Raw genomic sequence first — 26,774 nt, forward strand, 5'->3', positions numbered from 1 at the left:
CTATCTACTCAGGGACATCCACTTGACGAGGGACATAGCCGTGCACCTCATGATCACCAACACAAAACAACCTTAACTTCTGGACCTTATTAGGTAAATTAAGTACTTGTTTGTTCTGCTAAAAAACAGAACAGATCTGAAGAACAAATTTGAATTTTTATCCTTTTATATTAAACTGATGCTTACCTGAGAAGACGTTATACCAATTCTCTAAGGCTGTATTTTAAGAAACAATGTCAAATCATAAATGTATACTCAGGGTTCATCATGTTCATAGAGCATGGGTTTTCGCAACATAAAGTAGATGCCCTAAAAACCATGTAGAACATGTAGAAACATGAAGAATCATGTTTCTGTTTCCAGGAGTTGTGTTAATTTTGTTTAATATAAAATATATATGACACTTTGCATGGCAACTGTGAAAAACAGAACCTACAGGATACAATAGGGGATAACCAAAATAGAAAACTTCTATATCAATTTCAAAGAAACGTCACGCTGTATTAGTCAATGTGCCACAAAAACTCCACTACAAAGAAGGAAACATCTAGTGTCCAGAAGTTAAAGTAACAATGTGCATTGTCAGGCAAAGAATGGCCTCCACCTCCGCACATAGAGGCCACTACCAGCTAGCAAGGACGATGGTCTATCGACCAGCAGCCGGGGTCTGGACCGTGCGGGATGAGAGACAATGATGCCATACTATACCTTTAGAACCTAGGAGCTCCTCCAAAATTGCACAAGTATCCTGTGGCCCTCCTTGCCGTTTCAACACCTCCGCATAACTCTCCACCCCTAGCACCGGCTGGTGCTGAGCCTCGGGCTTACCTGTTGGTGCGCCCCCTGCTGCCTGGTCGGGGGGGCGTCTCACCGTGGACGCATACGTGGCACCAGGGTGTGCCAGTGGCCGGTCATGTGACGGGGCCTCAGACGGATGGGAGTCACATGGTTGACCATCAAGTCTGTTGTTTGGGGAGATATAGTGACCGTTAGTCATAGGAATCAGTTTGGATTTCATTTCAAATATACATAGTCTGATCAATCGATCAGTCATTTACAAAAGTAACAAATATTGAGGGCAAACTTGGCTTTGAGACCCTACAGGGTTTGTCTGTTATATCCCGAAAATCATCATGATCATCTAAAAACAAATTTTCTCTAAAATGTAACACAACTGTTGAATACTGGTTCATTATTGCATTTGCCTATGTACATTTGACAATATACAGGTTCACTGATCGTGTTAATTTTTTTCCACATATTTTTTAATAATATCAGTATGGTAGGAATGGTAGGCTGCTGCAATGGTTTACTTCAATGTAAATGGTTGATCTGGTTGGTTGGAAGCTATTATCAACCAGTGAAAACATTCAGGCATCAAAACACTTTACAGAGCTAAGCTGCAGTTATTAAATTACCTGCCTGGATAACTTAATATCCACTTTCAAAAATAAGTGAGGAAGCATTTCATTCTTTGTGACACAAACCACATGAGATAGCAGGGAAAGAAAAATGTCAGTGATGGCCAGTAGTTATCACGGCTCATGTAGTAATAGTGACTGAATGTTGTTTTATGCCAGTCAGCAGTATTCCAGCTAAACCACAGAGGCATCAGCAACAATCAAAGCAGTAGGATACAATGACACACTTACCCAGGTCAGACTGTCACACACTGAAAGCACTGGGTCATTAATCAGTATCTGTGGTACATGCCCTGGTGTGAACCTGTGCTGCAGATATATGACCTAGTGTGCACCTGTGTCAGACATTCTGCCCTAGCATGAACCAGTGCTGCAGATATATGACCTAGCATGTACCATATTTTCTTGAGTATAGTGTGCACTTTTTTCCCCAGCTGTGTAGAAGGGGGTGTTTATTATACACACAATAATGAGTTTTGATGGTTTTTTTCCTCCAACGGAAAGACATTACCGTGAGTACATAACACCGGAAATACCATGTCAACAAATCCATACTGAAGTACGCAAATTAATCGTGTAATTACACAGTCTAGCTATAAAAAGTGTTCTTTGTATATCTGGACTTATATTTGTAACTTATTTCATATATTTTATTAAAATTCCTTTTTATATTGTTTTAATTAATTTCGGCGAAATCGTGTGTGAAGCGATCAGAAGATCGCACAACTCACCGTTATTAACAGCAACCACGGTCACATTACCGCTATTGACGCCTTGAAACGAACTTTAGTTGACAGAGAATGGCTACATATATCATAAATGCCTTACTTTGACTAGTTAAAAGTCATATTTGTTATAGTTTGACAATTCTATGTCAACACATAGTTCTCGCGATCACGTGCGCGGGAGCCTCGACAGTGACTGGTCAAACTGGTCCCATGTGAAAAATAATAACCGGCAATAGCGATCAGCTGCTTCGCTTAAGGTTATAATTATTTTACATATATTTAGTAAAAGCTGCAACAAGATATTGGAATATATTATTCCTGATAAAAAAATAGTTTCAGACACAATTTTTGCCAATCTTTGCATTAAAATTCTGTAAAATTATATCATTGGGTGTGTCTTGACTGAATCACCGGTAGATTCCAAGAAAACGTGTGTACAGCTGATTGCTGTTTCTGGATTAGTTTACGAGAAAATACACAAGGTAATCTTAATCCATGGATGTAACACAATGCCTAGCAGAACAAAAAAATGGGTTTTTCAGATTAAAAACGATGTTTTATTGGTCTGTTTTCAGTCGTACAATTGGGTATCTCATACCTCTAGTCGCGACTAGAGGTATGAGATACCCAATTGTACGACTGAAAACAGACTAAAACATGGGTTTTTCAGATTAAAAACGATGTTTTATTGGTCTGTTTTCAGTCGTACAATTGGGTATCTCATACCTCTAGTCGCGACTAGATGTATGAGATACCCAATTGTACGACTGAAAACAGACTAAAACATACAATTTAAACGGTAAATCAACATGTCTGGTGATTTTTTAACTCTAATTTCAAATTTGTACTGACGAAGTTTCTCATGACCCGTCCGTTACTGTGTAGTTTTTTTCTGCGCACTATACTCAAGAAAATACGTTACCTATGTCAGACATTCTGCCCTAGCATGTATCTGTGCTGCAGATATAGGACCTAGCGTGGACCTGTGCCAGACATTCTGCCCTAGCATGTACCTATGCTGCAGATATAGGACCTAGTGTGTACCTGTGTCAGACATTCTGCCCTTGCATGTATCTGTGCTGCAGATATATGACCTAGCGTGTACCTGTGTCAGACATTCTGCCCTAGCATGTACCTGTGCTGCAGATATATGACCTAGTGTGTACCTGTGTCAGACATTCTGCCCTTGCATGTATCTGTGCTGCAGATATATGACCTAGCGTGTACCTGTGTCAGACATTCTGCCCTTGCATGTATCTGAGCTGCAGATACATGACCTAGTGTGTACCTGTGTCAGACATTCTGCCCTAGCATGTACCTGTGCTGCAGATATATGACCTAGTGTGTACCTGTGTCACACATTCTGCCCTAGCATGTATCTGTGCTGCAGACATCAAACTATAGTTATTATTGTTAATAATTCAAAGAATACTACCTCTCATACATCATTGCCTGAAATGCAGTATTTCGGCAGTCATCACATCATAAAATCTTTTAGAGTTCCAACAGAAATCCTCTTCACTGTCAACTATCCCGAACAACCGAAATACAGATTTCTGGCAATGATGTAACAGAGGATTTGTATGTATAAGAACTAAATGCCATATAGTGTACCTGTGTTGCCTGACCAGAGTGCACTCTCCGCCCTCATTAGGATCAATGTTGTATATGTACAAAATGCCATCTTGTGAGGCCACCAACATCCGTAGAATCTTGTGAATTCTGAAACACAGACATACATAGACATAAACTAGTAGTCGTACACTGATGTATCAATGAAAGGAGTCATCATTAAATAGGCCTCTTACTATCATGAACACTGATGTATCAAATGAAAGGAGTCATCATTAAATAGGTCTCTTACTATCTTGAATACTGATGTATCAATGAAAGCAGTCATCATTAAATAGGTCTCTTACTATCATGAACACTGATGTATCAATGAAAGCAGTCATCATTAAATAGGTCTCTTACTATCATGAACACTGATGTATCAATGAAAGCAGTCATCATTAAATAGGTCTCTTACTATCATGAACACTGATGTATCAATGAAAGCAGTCATCATTAAATAGGTCTCTTACTATCATGAACACTGATGTATCAATGAAAGGAGTCATCATTAAATAGGTCTCTTACTATCATGAACACTGATGTATCAATGAAAGCAGTCATCATTAAATAAGTCTCTTACTATCATGAACACTGATGTATCAATGAAAGCAGTCATCATTAAATAGGTCTCTTACTATCATGAACACTGATGTATCAATGAAAGCAGTCATCATTAAATAGGTCTCTTACTATCATGAACACTGATGTATCAATGAAAGCAGTCATCATTAAATAAGTCTCTTACTATCATGAACACTGATGTATCAATGAAAGGAGTCATCATTAAATAGGTCTCTTACTATCATGAATACTGATGTATCAAATGAAAGCAGTCATCATTAAATAGGTCTCTTACTATCATGAACACTGATGTATCAAATGAAAGCAGTCATCATTAAATAGGTCTCTTACTATCATGAACACTGATGTATCAATGAAAGCAGTCATCATTAAATAGGTCTCTTACTATCATGAACACTGATGTATCAATGAAAGCAGTCATCATTAAATAGGTCTCTTACTATCATGAACACTGATGTATCAATGAAAGCAGTCATCATTAAATAGGTCTCTTACTATCATGAACACTGATGTATCAATGAAAGCAGTCATCATTAAATAGGTCTCTTACTATCATGAACACTGATGTATCAATGAAAGGAGTCATCATTAAATAAGTCTCTTACTATCATGAACACTGATGTATCAATGAAAGCAGTCATCATTAAATAAGTCTCTTACTATCATGAACACTGATGTATCAAATGAAAGGAGTCATCATTAAATAGGTCTCTTACTATCTTGAATACTGATGTATCAATGAAAGCAGTCATCATTAAATAAGTCTCTTACTATCATGAACACTGATGTATCAATGAAAGCAGTCATCATTAAATAAGTCTCTTACTATCATGAACACTGATGTATCAATGAAAGCAGTCATCATTAAATAAGTCTCTTACTATCATGAACACTGATGTATCAATGAAAGCAGTCATCATTAAATAGGTCTCTTACTATCATGAACACTGATGTATCAATGAAAGGAGTCATCATTAAATAGGTATCTTACTATCATGAACACTGATGTATCAATGAAAGCAGTCATCATTAAATAAGTCTCTTACTATCATGAACACTGATGTATCAATGAAAGGAGTCATCATTAAATAAGTCTCTTACTATCATGAACACTGATGTATCAATGAAAGGAGTCATCATTAAATAAGTCTCTTACTATCATGAACACTGATGTATCAATGAAAGCAGTCATCATTAAATAGGTCTCTTACTATCATGAACACTGATGTATCAATGAAAGGAGTCATCATTAAATAAGTCTCTTACTATCATGAACACTGATGTATCAATGAAAGGAGTCATCATTAAATAAGTCTCTTACTATCATGAACACTGATGTATCAATGAAAGCAGTCATCATTAAATAGGTCTCTTACTATCATGAACACTGATGTATCAATGAAAGCAGTCATCATTAAATAGGTCTCTTACTATCATGAACACTGATGTATCAATGAAAGCAGTCATCATTAAATAGGTCTCTTACTATCATGAACACTGATGTATCAATGAAAGCAGTCATCATTAAATAGGTCTCTTACTATCATGAACACTGATGTATCAATGAAAGCAGTCATCATTAAATAGGTCTCTTACTATCTTGAATACTGATGTATCAATGAAAGCAGTCATCATTAAATAAGTCTCTTACTATCATTAGGCAAGGCTGCAAAATGGCCCGTGTCTTAACTGTCAATGACCATACAAAATTGTACATGTCACAACTGCCAAAAACTGTTTCATCTCAAGAGATCAGAATTCCTAATGTTTTTCTTCAATCATAACCAGTGTTCGAAATACCGGTAAGTGCCTACCCTTAGGCCTGTAGCTGGTAGATTTTGTGTCGGGCCTTTAGTTTCAAATTTTTATGGGTCTTTATTGCCAGCCATAAATGTATGTGTCAATTTATTTGTCACAATATGCTGCAGTTTTTTAAATGAGGGCCTGTAGAGTTTAGTCAGGGCTCATGGCATCTACAGTCAGTGAGTTCTGACCACAGCATGGCAGTTATTTTTTTTCAAACATTGATTATAACTCAAATATTCAAGCATCAAGATTTGTTCCCAGCTAACATTCACTTATAGTACAACAGGATCACTAAGCTTTGACAGATGGAAATCAGGTATCCTGGTTGTCCATCCTGGTTATCTATCATAGTAAATTTCAACTCACACAGAGAGGGCGCAGACATTCTTAAGGCCAGACGTGTGCAGCCGGGCTGTGGCAAATGATCGACCCTGATTCAACATGTCGGAAACTTGTGTCGGTAGGTAGTTTGCTGATGTCTTCAGAGCCTGGCCAAAATATCCCATCCAACCCTGTGGCTCCTCCGGGGGTCTACAACAACCAGTCAAGTCACCACAATCGTATACAATGACACAGGAATCTGAACTTGGTGTGCACAGGACACTTATTCCATTTTATAGTGAAACCTGAAAGTATGGAGTGAAGAAGCCAGGCTTCCGGGAGATTACAGTTCAAAACATCTGAATACAGTGTTCCCTCACTATTGCGCTCTTCAATATAGCGCTAACTCTCTCATAGCACGCAGTAAAGCAGGACTCCCAAAGTTACTAACATTTTTAATAAACTCAAGATTTCCAATGACACGATGTTTTCCCCCCATCTCAGAAAACATTATCAGCGGAAATACCTGTGAACAAATCCGAACTGAAGTACGCAATTTCATCCTATTATCATAATATTTTTGGTTATAAAAAATTGTTCATTGTTTATCTGAACTAATGTTTGCAATATATTTTATTAAATTTATTCAAAATTTCATTGGGCGCTTTTTAACTGAATCACTGGTAGATTGGGAGGTAACGTGTGCACAGCTGATTGCTATTTCCTGCTTAGTTTACGAGACAATACACACGGTAATCTTAATCTCTGCATATAAAACAATGCCTTGGAGAGCAGGAAATACATTCTAAATGGTAAATCATCATGTCTAGTGATGTTTAATATCAAATTTCATACTTTTATTGACCAAGTTTGTTATGTCTATTTATTCACCTGAATTTGCTGAAGGGATACAATGTGTTTTCTTGAAAGCGCATATAAATACTCGATAAATCTTTTATTTCACTATGAATCATAAACAACTTCTATTCTAATAAAAAAAACTAAACTCTGAAAGGTGCTATGTAGATCGTGTTAGGTAGGCAGAGCATGTATACTGTTTTGTTGGTCATCTGACTTGACCTGCGTTAAACCGCTGATCATCTATAACGCTCATCAATTATTTGGCCCCCGAAGGTAGCGTTGTAGCGAGGGATCACTGTACTTACAACTAGGCACACACTGGTAGTCCTAACAATTTGACAGGGATGACCAAACAACACTACTAACATGGTTTCAATGCATAAAAACATGGCATGAATGAATTGATCTAATCAAGGTTATAAAAATAACTTTCATTTCCAGCGGTCAGTTCAAGGAGTAACATCAGTTCTGCAAAGCTGACAATATCAAATGCATACACTTATTTAAATACAAAACAAACATTGAAGCATCAGAACACAGTCTTGGTATATGTTTAAAGTAGCCATAGAAATGTTCAAATACAAATTATATAGTCAAAAGAAAGCATATTTTTCAAAATGCAGGCTGACAAGGACCATGAGCAGTTTTGTAATTTCTTAAGGATATATGGGCAAAATTGCCCAGTCAGCAAAACTAAGAAGAATTTTCAAGAATCTTAAGACAGAAGATATTTCGCGTGGAGAGTGACGTCGGGAAAATATCCTCTTTTTCCCCGTCACAAGATGAGAGAAACATGATATTTCACTAGACACATGGAATATCCTACTTATTATATACTATTTGTGTAGTTGCTACCAGAAAATCTAGTTATTTCATTTCAAATGTAAAACCTTGAAACATTAAATTCTCCCTACCTAACACGCCATCCCTTGTATTTGTGACTAAAACAATAGTTTCGTGTTTGCAAAATCTTAAAAAATATAAACAAAAGTATTCAGGGCCAGGAAAATTCTGTACCATACATATAGAAATGATTACATACAAAATCATCTCAAATAATAAAAAATATTCTTGAAAACTATGAGACCGCCGTTAGGAGCAAAAGAATAACAAGTAACAAAAAAGGGCTCTTTGCGAAAAGATCAGTCTCCATTGACAAGTTAAATGAGAAATTTACAGTTTATAACATTTTCAATAGAATAACAAACGGCATGAAGCTATATTAACTCCACAAATGATAACCTGTCATTATTTTGCCTTATCAATGTGGAACCAACATAAGAAGGAAGTCAACAGTTTATGAAAAATGGAGACAATTTGAGGGGAGGCCACTCTTGTATGACAACAGTTCCTTCAAAGTGTTATGTTCACTGCAATGAAAATATGACTTTTCTCAGTCTTTCACATAGAAGTATATAAGAAATGCTTGTAGGCTTGAACAGAGCTTATCACCACTATACACGATGATTTCTAGTATGTCACCCTCTGTGATTGTAAAGACTTCCACACATTTGCCTAATATTGCCCCAAACCAGAGTAACATTGCGTGAAAGCCCCTAAGAACCTACTTGTCCTTCATGATCTCCAGCTTGAAGATGTGAACTGTCTCTGTGTTGCTGGAGGCACACAGGTACAGCCCACAGGTGCTGAATCCCAGCGAGTTGATGCTCACACACCTGCAACACGCAAAGTACTCCAACACATGTCCCAGACCCCATTCCACAAAGCATTCTTAGAGTCAAGATGATTGTGAATCTATGTCAAAGAATAGAAGTTACAGTGGTCTTAACGCTAACATCTCTTTCTATAACAGGGCCCTGGTCAAACTCACAGTCAGTGAATATTGTTTTAAACTGAAGTCAGCAATATTCCCGCTATATGACAGCGACCCGCATCAACACCAGTGGCAGTTGATATCATTCCTGATTCACTGTAGGCATACTGACTTATAATCAGCCAGGGACCCGCTCCAATCTTAGGACTACTGTCATAACTCTATGCTAAAGTATGGGAGTTACTGTAAGAACCTGATCAAGCATGGTGTACTCGAGATATATTCTGCCACACGGGGTCCATGCTAGAACAAGTAGTTTGTCTATCACATTGTCACAGAAAGGACAAAAATTTCTTTTAAGACAGAGTTATTTCCCTTTGTATGCGGACGGCTCTCAGAATGCCCGACCCAAATCTATTATTTGTTCATAAGATTTATTAAAAACAATCTGAGTTAGTTTTATAGTTATGACATATTTCAATTGTTATTGTCACACAATTATTTTTGATTAAACTGAAGGACATATTTACAGACCTTTTCACCCCTCTCCTAAACTCAAAGATTTTCTGGCCATCTGGTATGGAGAAGACCCGAATCACTGTACCCTGGACAAAAATGAAAAGACATTTTATTGCACAAATAAGACATACATATTAACTTCATGAGCAATCTTCACACGACAAATACAGCGACATAAAAGCCAGTCCTATGAAGGAAATTCAGAAAGGACCAATGACATTTCCTTTTGAAGAAGATTGAAACTCTGTAGCAGATCAGGACTAGTAAAAATAAACATTAATTTCTACCCCTGCAGAGGCTTTTCGTTATTGAATACTTTCCAACTATTTTCAAATATTTCCACCGGAACTAGACCGAACTTGTAGTTTGCTTTTGTTTCTTCATTAATCATTTTCAAATCGTATCATCTAATGATTCTAAGTGTCACAGTTTATCACTTGTAATAAACCAACCTTTTCTGAGGCTGTAGCCAATCTGTCTCCCTTTGCACTGAAAGCTAGGGCTGCCAAGGGGTTGTCATGAGCTGGGATCATGGTCACTGCCCGCTGCCAAAACAAGGAGTTTGGTGAGTGAGTGTTGTTCAATGCTGCAGGCAACCATATTCAAGTCATATCATAACAACCTGTGAATAATATTTGTTGTTAAATGCTGCACTCATCAATATTCCATATATATGATTGCGGTCTGTAATTGTAAATAAAATCAAAGTCTGGACCAGACAATCCAGTGATTGACATCATGAACATCGACCTATGCAACTGAGATATGTTAACACACATCAACCAAGTCAGGGAGTCTGTGCACCCGATTCCGTTAGCTGCCTCTTACAACAATCATGGGTTGCTGAAGTGTGAATAATTGAACCAGTGGACAAAAGCATGAGCAACAATCCATGACATAGGGTCATCATGACAAAGGCAGCCAGGCCGCACTTGTAACCACCAATTAGTCAGTCAGACATGGGAGACAGGCATGGAGTACAGGGGACCTATTCTGTTCTGAAATTGAAGGTTTTCAGTGCTGCCTATTTGCACACTCTGAAAGATGACGCAACTACTTCAGCATTGTTCAGTAATGCCTGGTATCTCTTTCATATGCAGTCAAACACAGAACAAAGACAGGGAAGTTACTAAAAGGTGATCCATGTGCTGTTGTGTTATCTGAAATGGAAATTACTTACGTTTTTTACAACTGTTTCAGAGACAAGTTCCTATGTAATGAACTTTATGTTTAGCTATCAACATAACCTAGCATCAGTGGTACTAGCCCTGGCCTACACATGTTACAAGAGTGAAGTTGAAGTCATATGTCGCTTTTCACAAAATGTCAGAAACATAACAATGTTCGACTCTCGGAATTTGTTTCATATATGTGGGGAATCAAATTCTCAACTTAATTGTTATAAGCAAAGATTTAACTTCATTCCACTACACCAGAATTACATTAAAAAATGATGTTTTGATAATTATTCAATTTTTGTTTCCTATTTCATAGTTTGACCTCCAGTGATTTTGACCACTAACGGAGGTGACCCAAGAGTTGATGAGATTGAGACGCCACCTGAGACATGTTAGAGATCATGTATACTTTGTTTCAACAAAGTCCATTTATAAATACTCAAGTTATCGTGTACACTAGCATTTCTGACACCTAGTTTATACTGAGTGAACATAATTATCATCCAGGGAAAAAAACATAATACAGAATCTGCAGAGAAAATTGATTAACTTCATCATTAACAAAAGACGTTGTCAGCTTATTAATGATGACAATGACATATCACATGATCCCAACATAAACATAGTACATTGTATCCTTTGCTTGCCCTCATTATAATAATGGCTACATTGCCACTTCTAATGCTGCAAGATTGCTTAACAAAGATTGCACATATATTCACTAGGGGTGTAACAATGCATGACACTGTCATGCATCAAATGGCAATATCAGTTAAAACCTCAATAATTATATCAATAACACATTAACATGGTTAATGTCACTGTTGCTCTACGCTGCTGATGGTATCAACAGATGCAATGTTAAAAAATACATCTATCGCATTCGACATAATAAGCGCCCAGGGCGTGCTCAAAGTTAGAAATGGGGGGCTTTTATTAGAATATTATTTGGTGAAAAACAACAGAGTTGAAAGATCGTAAATTTTGAGGTTTATGCTGACAGCCTGAAATGTTTATATACAGATATATTTTTTCCAGAATTTAATTTCCCATAATTAAGAATGTATATAACATATGTATTATACACGAATAAATAAGTCCTGTGTACATTGATCAATCAGAATAGCCAATATATTAGAAAATATCGCTGTGGGCGCTTATTACGTTGAATACGGTAATTTTCATTTTTTGATGCAAAACACATCTTGCTGGATGAGACACAGAGGCAGGACACTGTTAATATGTTATTGGTTTGTCATTATATTGAAATACACATGGAGACTTATGGAGACTGATGCTGTAGGACAGTACAGGCAATCTGGCATATATATATACAATTGATAGCCACCATGCCAACATTCTCAAAACAAATTCAGAAAAATGAAATCGCTGTGAATGCCCTCTTCACTTACCAAGTTGATCGTGTCGAATATCTGCACTTCCCCGATCTGGTTGCTTCCTGGGTAGGCGAGGAAACAGTTATCATTGCTGACAGCGAGGGCACAGAGTCCAATGGGGTTGGAAGGCGTGTCCCTTATGGTGTGGAGGACCTTCATGTCCCGGATGTTGTGTATATACAGGCTCTCTTCCAGGCATACTATTAATCTCTGTCACACAGGGGCACATCATTAGAGTTTGATAGCAATGAGAGTGTGTAGAAACATTATATAGGCAAAATATAATAAAGTTTGTTAGCTTGTGTCTTGTTTAAAGCTACATACAGCAATATTTCAGCTATATGATGGCAGCCTGTCTTGATCAGACAAACTAGTGATTGATATTATAAAAGACAAGTTAACTAGTGTGAGTGACACATTCATCAGTTCCCTTCCAATGTTTGCAGATACTTTATAAAGTTCATACAAGTGAGCGTGCATTATTATCTTTCTTTCTTTCTTTGTTGTTTAATGCTGCAATCTCAGCAATATTCCAGCTGTATGACGGTGGTGTGTAAATAATCGAGTCTCGACCAGACAATCTAGTGATTGACATCATGAGCATCGATCCACACAATTGGGATCGATAACATGCATCAACCAAGTCAGTGAGTCTTACCACCAAATCCTGTTAGTCACCTCTTATGACAAGCATAGTCGCTTTTTTCGGCTAGCATGGGCTGCCGAAGACCTATTGCATTGTTAGAATGAGAAACCAGTCAAGAAGGTAACCACTGTACCATACAGGGCCATGCAGGTTGCTGGTTTTGCTTTTAGTTTTAGCAACATTTCTGCAATATCATGCTGGGGCCCACCAGAAACTGGACCCATGTGGGGAATCAAACCCAGGCCTTCAGTGTGACAAGTGAACACTTTAACCATGTTAACCACATGACTACCCCACATCGTACCGGCACATACAAGCAGAGGGTGCTTGAGTTCCACTAGTTACACCAGGATCTGACATGTCTAACTCACTTGAATTGATCAGTACTTACCTGTCGGTTTAACTTGACTGCTAATATAGAGTTCGAGTAGCTGTAGTTGCAGATTTCCGTTCCTTTCTTGAAATGACATACTTTTAACTTCCGTGGTGATGATAGACTAACAATGGCAACCAGACTGCTTGAAAATAACCGTTCGACAATACAGATATCATCCGTATCTGGAACAAAAAAAATGGCAATTTGAACCAACCATCAGCATGATCAGCAAAAGAGCTGTTTAAGACAATGGCGAGCATTAGTGTTCAAAATGGACACAATCTGCGGATATGGGTGAATCTCTATGCCTGTAATCACTGACCTAGTCAACACGTTCATAACTTGTCTCAGGGTTAACCTGTTCAACATGCAGTGCAAGGACAGAAGCGTATTTTATTACTGTGCCACAGGGCACCCATGAAGATGTTAAGGCGTGCCATCTAGTCGCGTGCCAACAAGTATACATTTTTGTACTCAGTAAATGTCATTTCACCATGACCTAGATTACAAGCAGCTGAAATTTAGAAAAGTATTTTGCATTATCATTGAAAATATTCTGAATCCTGAGGTTTATTTTGTGAATCATACCATGCATATTATGCATTAATTGTTTTCATAGGTTTACAGAGCTAAAGATAAGCAGTGTCTTTGCGTAAAATACACCCCACCCCCCCCCCCCCTCCCCAAACACACATATTCAAAACCCAATTTACTTTCAAGTCATGCCTTTATTTTTTAACAGTTATAAACATGATATACATCTAAAATATTATTTCATTTTTTCAAAATCTTAAAATGTTTACTAATTTTGGGAAAGACCCAATAGAGTGATGAGTAGATGATTGAAAAAATATTGGTTGCCCAATGAAAAATGTAATAACCAAATTAACATGATCATGATTAAAATAGTAAAAACTCAATTGCTCAAAAAGTTATCTGGAGCTCTGGGTTTACTTTCATTGCATTGATGCCTTGAAATAGATAGACATTTGATGATTTCTAGGCTAAATGCGACCTGCAGGCACTGATAACTTATCATATTAATGCCATTACAATATTTAACTCTGCAATTTGCACACTAATACGGCATACAAGGAATTTCAAGCCCTGAAATGGTACCAACATTTGCCGATTCTCAACAAAATAACCATGATTACCCCCATATATAATCAGCTTAGTGTATCAGGGTAATATAGGAATTCTTATCACAAGCTGAAAAGTGCTTGAAGAATATATTATCACATCAACTAGTATTTGTATGGTATTGATAACAACAACTCTAGTTTTTCACCTACTCTATAATTTGAGATTACATAGTGCCTGGCTTGTTCAGCTGGTTCTCCTGGATCAAACTGTATTATAGTGTATAGTTTGACCTTTTTATGTAGTTGGTGTTGAACCTGGCTTTGCTCCTGTACTAATCTCCCAGTTTTAACATTAAACATATACTCCCTATGTCATTGTATGTAGGTCATACATAATCCATACAACATGTAAAAGACATTAACATTGACAGTTACTATGGGTTACCATGGTAACTATCTGTATGACAGCAATGACAATTAAATATTATGAACTGATATCCTGCCTCATCATTGCTCATCATCCTGCTGGTTTTTGTATTAACAATATTTTGGGGTAACATCCGCTGAGCATGCTGAGAGATCTATTGTACATGAGTGAGTGAGTGAGTGGGTGGGTGGGTGAGTGAGTGAGTGAGTGAGTGAGTGAGTGAGTGGGTGGGTGGGTGGGTGGGTGGGTGAGTGAGTGAGTGAGTGAGTGAGTGAGTGAGTGAGTGAGTGAGTGAGTGAGTGAGTGAGTGAGTGAGTGAGTGAGTGAGTGAGTGAGTGAGTGAGTGAGTGAGTGAGTGAGTGAGTGAGTGAGTGTGGCTTTGCACCACTTTAAGCAAAATTCCAGCAATATCACGGTGGGGAACACCAGAAATGGGCTTCCCACACTGTACCCATGTCGGGAATCGAACCCGAGTCTTCGGCATGACATGCTTTAACCACTAGGCTACCCCACCGCCCCTTGATTTTAAACAAAGTGCCCTTGGCAGGCAAATGGGAAAAAAAATTGGTTCACACTTGGGATTTTTTTAACATCAAAATTTAACATCACAACTTAACATTGCACTCAGAGCAATAATGTAATCTTAGCCTCATCCTCTTTTAGCTATCAGTGGCACACAAGTCCCCCCATCAACATGATCAAGCCACCACACTACAACTAGTACAAGTCTGAACCATATTTACAATGTTTACAGGAAACAGGACATTTTCCATTTTGGAATTTTTACTGAAAACTGCTGCAGGCTGAATATCAGGCCTCAGATCAGGTCTGGATAAATCCCTGTGTACCTCAACTATGTGTACAGGTGTAGGACTTAAGCATGGTCAGGCCCATGGCAGAGCTCTAATCAATGGCAGGATCTATAGCATGTGTGTCAATAGTCTTACAACATACTCGCTAAGTTAGCCCACTAGTCCGCATAATGATAACATGTAGCAAAACCCTTAAAAATGACAAATTTTTACTAGTCCTTAGGATAGCTTAACTATTGAGCAGTTTGGCAAGGACTACAGGACTAGCGCCCATTTCTAACACTGTCAACATGATCAATATCATTATTCCATACACAATACAGGAACATGTTCTTGACTTAATAGTTTAATGATTAGTGTTAATTGATATCACTCTATCATCACCATCACAGGGATATTCATTATGTTGCTAATGAACTACATGAAATTTGTTACCAATGGTTACACAAGCATTGTCACCTTCAACCAGAGTATTGATTGGAGAAGATACCATGGCCATGGTGTAATAATAATGTTGATATTTGTTAATCATCTGATCATGGTTTATTCCTAATGATGTAATTGTCATATATTATCAGAAACAAAATTTCTGAAAATGTCAAAGATGATTTATCATCCAAAACTGGCTCCCACAGGAGATATGGCTTGGGCATGTTGGGTGAGATCAAGTGATATCTACACTGTAGATATCGCTCCAATAAAATTGCATCACAATTCTTTGCAGAGCACTGTTACGTCATTGGTTACCATGACGTCACAATCAAATGACATCACTAATGGCCCTGCTACTGAAGCTATTAGCAGTACTTTTTACACTTAGACACTGTTTATTACTGTCTACAAACTGAAAAAGTTGGAAGAATGATTTTGGATGATAAATAAAATCTCACCCTCATCAACACTGGATATATTTGATATCAATAGACACTCAGGTGAGATTCTCTATTTGTTCGTCTTTGTTCGTCTTTGTTCATGGTGTTACCATGGTTACAACTGATCACAACAATATTTCCTTGTTGTCAGACAGTCCCATGAATCACTTGACCTGTTGACTAAGGCATGACTTTCACAGATATTTGGATCATAATCAAAATACTCACAATCAGTTCCTGTTAACATGGCAGTAGGTGCATGATGTGCGAACAACATAACAAAAGATAAAAATGATGTGACTTCTGATCCCCCAGCACTTTACATTAGTGACAATATCCTGTATTGTAAGCTTGTTGAAGTGACTGCGAAAGGGTCCTTGTCATAACCCTAGGCTAATGTTTAGAAATCAACCTTTTCGGAGAAACCCAATATCCTCTTACTTTCTAACAATGTAACATTCATACCTGACCAAGAGACAATTTTTTCCCCTTTTTTTAAATATTTTCAAATACAGGTGTTGCACAAATAGGAGCAGTACTAAATGATGTATACAAGGCATGTTTCAGGGTATAAGAATTACAACATAGTGCATATGAAACAAAATAGCAATAAATATATATCCAAGAGACATGCTGAACACATTGAACGAGGCCTGTGGCGGGTTTATAGGAGTCTAATGATATAGAGAACTATCAAACTGTCTCAACTATTTGCCCTATGATGGAACTATATATTGATAGGATTTAAAAAAGCCAATAGTATCGTCTACAGTATGCATAACAATCTATAGTTTCAATAGTTGCAATGACTTATAAACATGATAAATTAGACAAAAATGAAGCAAATTTCAAACCTGCCTGTGAGTTGGTTGGCAAGGATGAGGACAACTTAAGATTACAGTTACTTCCCTTTGCTTTGTGTAGCAACAGGGGAAAATTGCAGTGTTTGAGATTGTCTGCAATACTTCCATTACATTACTATTATCGCAATACTATTGCAAAAGTGTAGGCTACTATTGCCGTACGATCGCAATAGTGAAGATGGACCCAATCGTCACCCTGACTGGTTTAACAGTAGTGCTTATAGTTATAACACAGGCAAAGGTTGAACATTTAGGTCACTTTGGGGCACAGGGCCAAGTTGATGATCATGCAAAATATGAATGTTTTGATCATGTTGATGTTCTCTAATTTTTGTTGAGGCTGACTAAACACGTCACTTATGACTAATTTGTTTTCCTACTTGATTGTCACATATCAAAACAATGAAGACAACACATTCAGTGCATTACTTTGACCACTTAAAGGGTAGTAAGATGTTAAGAACCAAAATGTTAATAAGATGGGAAAATACTAAGATGATAAGATTAAGAGCAACCAAAACACATATTTGGTCACCATTAGCATGATCAGCACCATCTCTTTCGTTGCATGATTCTCGCCATCTTCTGCTACTATCATCATCATCATCATCATCATCATCATCATCATCATCATCACAGTCGTCTGCATAATGTTCTAACCACGTAATTTTAGGCTTATTTGAAAGAAATCAAACTGTATAAAAAGACATAGATTCTAAGTTGTGAATGTCAGTTTTTTTGTAAGTAGACTGTGATAATCGACTGGAGTTTTTGTGATCCTTTTCATCACTTTTATTCTATGTTCTTTTCTTTAGAAAAATGTAATCTTTTTTCCAGCTGTGAATAGCTGCAATTACTAATGATGTGACTTAAAGCAATATTTCCTCGCTCACTCACAACATACATTACTACAAGTAAGACAATAAAGAAGACAATGTTACCATTTCCATTACGGTGTTAAGATTGTGAGCTACAGTTAATGATAACTATGCCGTACTGAGGCTCACCATGCATAACTATCTATCTGAACATATTAAACAAAACAATTCTGCCTGAGAACAACACAACAATCAGCTAAACAACCATTCACCATGGTGGCCGTGAGAGACTGAGTTTGTGCTGCTTTGAGCAATATTCCAGCAATATCATGCCGGCTTCACACATTGTACCAATGTGGGGTATTGAACTCAAAACTCTGAATGATGAGAAAAATCTTGAAGAACGAGGATATTCCACTGCTCTTCATCATTGATGTTAGAATGAAAAACATGACAAAGTAAAGTTTGCCAGTAAATTATAGGTTACATAACGGGCATGAAGTGACGTAGGCATATCGGGTTCGTGTTCTTAAATTGCCATCTTCAGAATTTGATTTTCAGCTGCCATAATAACTTATACATACTAATATTCACCTCGCACTTGCAGACCGGGCATGGCACGTACAGCACCCGGCTAGCAAACAAGTATATGTTTTATATTTCCAGGTATCTCAAGCGCCTATGTCACAACAGTTCCAGTAATCCATAAACAATGTGTAGTTAGATTTGTTTTGTATACCATAAATTGTTTTGAAACTTTCACGTTCTGATGTTTTTCCTGAGTACTACTACCAGTCACAAGCTGTGACAGTCACCATGATCATGCAGGGTGATTACTGAATGTAGAGCTGGGTAAGTCAGAGCTCCGGATAACTTTTTTGAGAAATTGAGTTTTTACTCTAGTGTTTCTATCTTAATTGGGTTATTACATTCTTTATTGGGTAACCAATATTTTTTCACTCATCTATTCATCATGTTCATCACTCTATTCGGTTCTTCCAAAAATAAGTGAACATTTTAAGATTAAAAAAAGATGAAATAATGTTTTAGATGTATATAACTGTTCTAAATATATACTCTTGACTTGGAACGTAAATTAGCTCATAATTGTGTTTCGGAAATTAGCTCCTTTGTATGCATGCTTCATTGGGTATTTACGTGTGCTGTTCATAAACAATTGAGTTTTTCATTTAATGCATGCGTTTCTGGCGCAAGTTAATTGAAAGTAATTGGGTTTTGAATATTTTTGGGGGTTATTTTACGCAAATACACTGCTTATCTGTAGCTCTGTATGTACAGTACTAGAGACAAGAACAACAAAACCACCGAGGAATATATACAATAAATGCAAAAAGTTTACTCAAAAGGTAAAATCGATTAACAGGGTTTTGAACTTATTTTGACGTCTTTGACTTTTAGAAATACAATGACTACCTGAAAAATTGTTCATAGGTTATTAATATTGCTTCTTTGTATTTTTAGTTATGCTAAAGCTAGCCCTGTGTCTTTCTATCTTGACCACCTCAGAGATATCAACCATGAAACATTAATGAAATACCACAATGACAAAAGCCTTCCCCATGAGTCAAGGTAACCAAGACCAAAATACACCACTGCATACGCCTCATAGTCAAGATTCCATTAAGCAGGTTAAGTTCATTCCCCAACGCCTGAGTGAACATGACATATGGAGGATCTGACTGCCCTGGTCAGCCATGACTGGTCAGTGAGTGGGTCAACTGTGAAGCAAAGGGCCTGGAGGGCAGATCAAACAACTTCTCTATCCACCTTAACCAAAAGCATGATTGATTGCATAATGACTGAGACCATCTAGTGCAATTAGTATCCATTGGAGGTTGTTCAGTAGCAGGTGGTAGTATTTACTAGGATAGAAAACATTTCTTCTGCATGGACAAAGGGCAATCACACATGAAAGTACATGTATTGACAATACTACTTTATATTCAATATTACACCTCAATCATATTACCTACCAATAGTTGAGTTTAATTGTTCAATTAAACCTTGAATATATGTTGACACAAAGATGCCAAGATATGAACTCAGCAATATGATACAGGATAAACTTACGTATAAATAGTTTTTTTGGTTCATTTTTAAGGTCACATTCAGCAATATACCTATCAATACATATAATATGCATTGTTTCCAAAAATCAGTTCATAAACTGCTACTGATCCAAATTTTAGCTTTCTCATATGTGACCAACCATGAGATCAGTGACCACATGGGTGAAAAATCACATTATGACTTCTTATTGTATTGTAAAACTACAGAATCTTGGGAACACAAAAATACAATTTATAATCTTCAATTCATATTTATTAGATACATGGCATCAAACATTTGGACTCCTTTTCTGCAAAGTCCATTTTTTCAGACATGTAACTGTCTACATAATTATTGCAGTTTTTAGACATAATGTCGGATTAATTGAGTGAGTGAGTATGGTTTTACGCCGCTTTTAGCAGTATTCCAGCAATATCACGGCGGGGGACACCGGAAAATGGGCTTCACACATTGTACCCACGTGGGGAATCGATACCGGGTCTTCGGCGTGACGAGCAAACGCTTCAACCACCAGGCTACCCCACCGCCCCTCGGATTAATTGAAAGTTGACATGTATGCTGAAATGTTTTTAAAAAACCTTATATTACATAAAGAACTAAAAAGCAAAAAATAAGATATTTCAGTCCTTACACATGGCGAAATTAAGGAAGTAAATTGACATCAAACGTCTTTTTTTAAGACGTCACAGCACAATTGCATCCTAGCACCCATAAGGTCCCTTTTCTCCTGGTGGGTCACATGTGAAGTCTACTGTAATACCGTGTATCAATATTCAACCTCATGATGCTGATCATGCATTGTTGTTGTCACATGAACATGCAACACCATTGTAATATGAAATGTATGCAAATTTACCCATATTAGTATAGTGATAAATATACATGACATAGACCTTCACATAAATTTTCCCATCATGAACAAAGTATGTCAATACATATTGTAGAAAGATGTTCCAGACCAAGTTGAGATATATTTATGTGATACAACTAAAATTTGCAAAATGTATTTTGTTCAAGAAATATATGAAGGGACTCTACCTACAGGTCAGATGCAGTGAAATTGGGTTTAACACCAATTGCAAGCATGTGCGTGTGTGTTTACCTCGCTCATACACAGTAAACTGAATCCAACCAACATGACCAAAATGATACATGTACATCAGCACAGTGAATTATTTCACAGTTTAAAGATAATCAGTAAAATATACCTGATATTTGTTAGTATGGAAACACCTGGGGAATTTCTTTGTGTGGGCTGATTAATCTGATCAAATATGTACGGCATACCCAATATTGATAGGATAATAAGATATTGATTGAGGTTAATTAACCAATTGAACTTTTGTGAACCTAAATAGAAACCTTGACATGTTGACTGAACACAGTAACAGTGTCAACAGCCATTCATATTTGTGCGATACTTTTGTTTACACTGATAAGATAATGAAGAAAGCTCTATATTTGCAAATTTGCTTGTTGCAAATAAAAACAAATGAGCACTTCCGAAATACTTCATAGAATGGTCACGATGAGAAATATTGTGGATTTACTGTCATACTGGTTTTGCCTGTACTATCAATAAATCTATTACAAATAGTAACAGCTGTGAATTTAGACAAAAACATCAACAAGTTCTTGTAAACATTGTGCGTAATATGGACAACATTCAACCTAAATAATGTAACATACATCTTATATGTGAAAGCCAGCAAACACCTGTGATACAAAGACAGGATCAAATATCAATAACTTCATAGACGTGGTGCAATAGCCCTTGGCACGAAATGAAACCCGTCATATCCAAAAATATCAGTGACATTTCTAAATCTAGGCCACAAGACTTGAAAGAAAATATAAATGCAAACAGTGTGAAAAATGACACCTTACCATTATCATAGATAGGTTCTAGTTTATCGACAGAGCTGAGCGAGAATAGTTTATATCCACATTTGGTACCGACAGCGATGGACCTGAAATAAAAATTGACAACAGTTAGTTTTGCAGTCAGCTGAGATGGGAGGCATTTGCCAAACAAAAACAAACGGAATGGGGTCAGGGGTGGTAATTACGACTGGGAATTTCTGATGAAAATAAGCGTCAACATACGTGCAATCTTGATTAAAATTGACAAACAACAGGTTAGACTGCTGCTCCCCGGCCTGGCTTGCTAGGTTCATTAGGCCAGAGACGCCCGAAGAGACAGTATTGTAGATGTAGTCCGTTTTGCCTCTCTGCTGTCACAAGCAAAACAGAGATGGCCATAAAGCTGACAATAACTACAGACGAACGTCTTTGTTACAGGCTCGTTGATTGGTTCATCTTGAGTGACGTCACAGAAGAAGACAGGGGCAATTAACTCTCAATACTACACGTACAAACGTTTACATCAGCGTACACTTTTAAAGCTGCTGTGCGCATATATTAATTGCATTGTCATTTGAATGCGTTATGTTTTTTTATTTAAAAAGTGCTCATAATAATTAGAATGGACAACCAAATCACCACAAGAGTAAACAGTTTTCAAAAGTAAACAAATAGTTTGAAATAAAAAAAAAACCTAGCACAACAGGGCTTTGGCTGCATTTAAAACAATATTTCTCGAGCATACTTTTGTCAAAAGTGAGGAGTGAGGTAGTACTTTTTTCAAGTGAAAACAGAAGTGCTGATGGAGGAACACTTTATATTGTTTTTTCCCCACGATGAATACCAACCACGACAAACAGGCACACAGCTCATTATACAATACGTTTTTGTTTTGTATGTTTACCGCTCTCGGCAATATTCTTGCTATATGATGGCGGTCTGTAAATAATCGAGTCTGGACCAGACAATCCAGCGATTGACACCAGGAGACGCAATTGTGATACGATGACATGCATCAACCAAGTCAGCATGTATTTATGTGTGTGTGTGTGTGTGTGTGTGTGTGTGTGTGTGTGTGAGTGTATGTATGTCATTTACGCATTTGAAAATGAAGGTTGTTGACTAATGCTGGTTTGTTTTGGTGGCAGACGTGTTTTTTGGTGCAAAATGCACATGTTTGGTGTCCAAATTGAGTACGCCAAATATACATGCCTCTTAACAAGGCAGTTTGCATATTGGAATGCCCATTTTAATTACAAAAATGTGCTGACATAGAAAAACTAAACCAGGAATGCTCATTTTAATAAAAAAAATGTGCTGACATAGGAAAGCTAAAAATAGGAATTCTCATTTTAATCACAAAATTGTGCTGACATAGGAAAACTAAAAATAGAATAAATAAACACAAATGGCTGAATCGAGTTGTGAATCAAAGTGTGTCGAAATCATGAAAAACATAATTCTGATTTCATTTTAAAATTATTACAAACTGAAGATAATGTAAAGTCTATATTGTCAATGATGTCGTTTGATATCTTAAAATCTGCATAAATGCTTACGAGCTCAGAGAAAATGTAGGTTTTAGAAATTTCTTAAAATGTAGTAAATGTGTTACATATTGTCGGTAACTCTTTCACAAATCTATTAGTTTACTCCAATACAGTAAGATGTATCTAGTCACCGTCACTGTCACTCAAGCTTTCAGGTTAATCATGTGCAGAGCAGGTGCAGCGGTCAGTACATGGCAGTCAAGACATAAGGCAAGGACACTATCTGGACACGACGACACGACGAGGTGAAGTGAAATTGGGTCTAACGTCGCGTCCAAGATTATTGCACTTATATAGCGACGTGCATGCACGTGTGTGTGGCTACTTGTACTAGTCAGGACTGATGCCGATTTATAGAGCTAACTCACTGATATACCATGCCGCAGTTTAACATGAATACCACACTCAGTCACAGTATACTGACTTCGAGCCGACTAGTCCTTGTTTTAACCCCTTTAATGCCGAGCGCCAGACAGGGTAACAACAAGTACCATATTTTAACGTCTTTTGGTATGACGCGGCCGGGGATCGAACTCCGGACCTTCCGCTCTCCGGGCGGACGCTCTACCACAAGACCACGGACGCGGTACCATTGCATGATATGTCACTGCAGATGGGATGAGGGATGTATCTGATTGGACGGGACCACAGTGGTTTACAGACAAGTTGTGTTCAAGGCCGCCATTGTCACCCCGTACAGTACTGTGCGGCCATATTGGTGGCTGCAGTTTTAAGGGTCTGGCCACTAATCTATGAACAACAAAATTAATAGACATAAATAAATAAAAATTGAATGAATAAAAATCTAACTCATAGGAGTATTCAGTACCCTACCTTTGAAATATACTGATCTAAAAAACAACAATCAGAATAAGAAATGATTTTTTCACATGATTATGATTTCAACTGACCAGTGCATGCGATCACGGTGAGCACCGTCACCAGAAACTTACCATAACTAACCCCCTATTGTTCTACAGTCTACTGCTTACTGTTGTTTTATCGATGTTGGGCAATCTGGGTGGTCATCATAACTGAAAATACGTAAAGGATTAAAGGGATCTGAGGGGACGCTGATTGCGCAAACGTAGTTAATATATTAAAAGATTAGAACTGTGTTGCACCTCAAATAATGCACAGTAATATTTGAAGGAATGAAATTCACAACAATATACTCAGTTTACGCGAGAAGAATCCAAATAATATATTTAATTATTGCATGGACATGTTGTCTTAGAATTCGTACCCATGCAGCATCCTATGCCAGACTCGATAATTTACAGGCTGTCGCCATATACAATATAGCTGGAATATTTCTGAGTGCGGCGTTAGGCAACAAACAAAAGTGTCTCCGCCGGGATGTTTTGGGGATGATGATAAAACCGTAAAACCACACTCATTCACTCACTAAAAGCGGCGTAAAGGCACACTCATTCACTCAATAAAAGCGGCGTAAAACTACACTCATTCACTCAATAAAAGCGGCGTAAAACCACACTCATTCACTCACTAAAAGCGACGTAAAACCACACTCATTCACTCACTAAAAGCGGCGTAAAGGCACAATCATTCACTCACTAAAAGCGGCGTAAAACTACACTCATTCACTCACTAAAAGCGGCGTAAAACTACACTCATTCACTCACTAAAAGCGGCGTAAAGCCACACTCATTCACTCACTAAAAGCGGCGTAAAGCCACACTCATTCACTAACTAAAAGCGGCGTAAAGCCACACTCATTCACTCGCTAAAAGCGGCGTAAAGCCACACTCATTCGCTCACTAATAGCGGCGTAAAGCCACACTCATTCACTCAATAAAAGCGGCGTAAAGCCACACTCATTCACTCACTAAAAGCGGCGTAAAGCCACACTCATTCACTCACTAAAAGCGGCGTAAAGCCACACTCATTCACTCACTAAAAGCGGTGTAAAGCCACACTCATTCACTCACTAAAAGCGGTGTAAAGGCACACTCATTCACTCACTAAAAGCGGCGTAAAGCCACACTCGTTCACTCACTAAAAGCGGCGTAAAGCCACACTCATTCACTCACTAAAAGCGGCGTAAAGCCACACTCATTCACTCACTAAAAGCGGCGTAAAGCCACACTCATTCACTCACTAAAAGCGGCGTAAAGCCACACTCATTCACTTACTAAAAGCGGCGTAAAGCCCTATCGGCTTCCTGATAAGAATAACGTACGTTGACCATAAACCATGTCTTCTGTCAGGTCTTGGAATGTCATTGAGAAGTGATTCACATGAGAGAGAGAATTTATGGATGTCAACTTCTTTATTGTGAGGAACAGAGGCGGTGGGATAGCGTTCGCTCGCCACATGGGAACAAAGCCCATTTGAAGCCCATTCCTGGTATTCCCCGCCGTCATATTGCAGGAATATTGTTAAAGGTGGCGTAAAACCATACTCACTCACTATTATGAGAAACACAACGTTTCGGACTATATGGTTACTCGTTCATCGGGTAATGACGGAGTAGGCATATACTCCGAAATGTTGTGTTCCTCATAATAAAGAAGTAAACATACCTAATTTCTCTCTCCTGTCTCCTGTCGTCAAAATACCCAACTTGATCTAATTGATCTGAGTTTTGTATTGTGTATAACATTAACTAAACCATTATTTCATAACACTTTTCATATCAACAGAAAATGTGCTGAATTCTGTAGTCATGTAAAACATGAGTGATTGTTAAAGCGATACATCCCTTTCCATGACACAGATATTAAAGGTAGAACACAACTTCTTTTGTATTTCTTTACTTTCTTAAAAGCCCATATCGCTGTTCAGAGTTGCGTAAAGAGTTGCGTCCCCTTGCGTAACTCAAGCATCAGCGGATTCTGGGTTCGAATCACAGGTTCGTACTGATCCTGATCCCTGGTTTGTCAACACTATATACCAGTGGTCGTGAGTTTCACCAAAGCGGAAAACGTCTACCACCTGCCGCTGTGTCCCATTGGGCTTTCCTTCCAAATTGAGCGGAACGCACACACACGCACGCACGCACGCACGCACGCACGCGCGCGCTGACTTGGTTCATGCTTGTCATCGTATCCCAATTGCGTGGATCGATGCGCATAATGTCAATCATTGGATTGTCCGGTCCAGACTCGCTCATTTACAGACCGCCATCCTATAGCTGGAATCTTGCT

At 37.8% G+C, this 26,774-nt stretch overlaps 1 protein-coding gene across 2 annotated transcripts in view; it reads right to left on the bottom strand.

The window, feature by feature from the left end:
- The window catches only part of LOC124130020 (WD repeat domain phosphoinositide-interacting protein 2-like), a 36,955-nt gene extending 14,472 nt beyond the window's left edge, over positions 1 to 22,483 (bottom strand). The window contains exons 1-10 of one of the 2 annotated variants that reach the window (XM_046493385.2): positions 22,298 to 22,483; positions 22,079 to 22,161; positions 13,239 to 13,405; positions 12,217 to 12,411; positions 10,079 to 10,171; positions 9,642 to 9,712; positions 8,902 to 9,009; positions 6,518 to 6,682; positions 3,764 to 3,871; positions 709 to 962 (exon numbers count right to left, since the gene is read on the bottom strand). In XM_046493385.2, the coding sequence (XP_046349341.1) occupies positions 709 to 962; positions 3,764 to 3,871; positions 6,518 to 6,682; positions 8,902 to 9,009; positions 9,642 to 9,712; positions 10,079 to 10,171; positions 12,217 to 12,411; positions 13,239 to 13,405; positions 22,079 to 22,161; positions 22,298 to 22,368 (1,315 nt within the window). In that variant the 5' untranslated portion in view covers positions 22,369 to 22,483. The remainder of the gene's footprint in view (positions 1 to 708; positions 963 to 3,763; positions 3,872 to 6,517; positions 6,683 to 8,901; positions 9,010 to 9,641; positions 9,713 to 10,078; positions 10,172 to 12,216; positions 12,412 to 13,238; positions 13,406 to 22,078; positions 22,162 to 22,297) is intronic. The other variant, XM_046493449.2, reaches the window with a different exon arrangement.
- Positions 22,484 to 26,774: the final 4,291 nt, after the last annotated feature.

The sequence above is a fragment of the Haliotis rufescens genome, unplaced genomic scaffold, assembly GCF_023055435.1.
Source record: "Haliotis rufescens isolate VD_foot unplaced genomic scaffold, xgHalRufe1.0.p SCAF_20, whole genome shotgun sequence".
Lineage (NCBI taxonomy): Eukaryota > Metazoa > Mollusca > Gastropoda > Lepetellida > Haliotidae > Haliotis > Haliotis rufescens.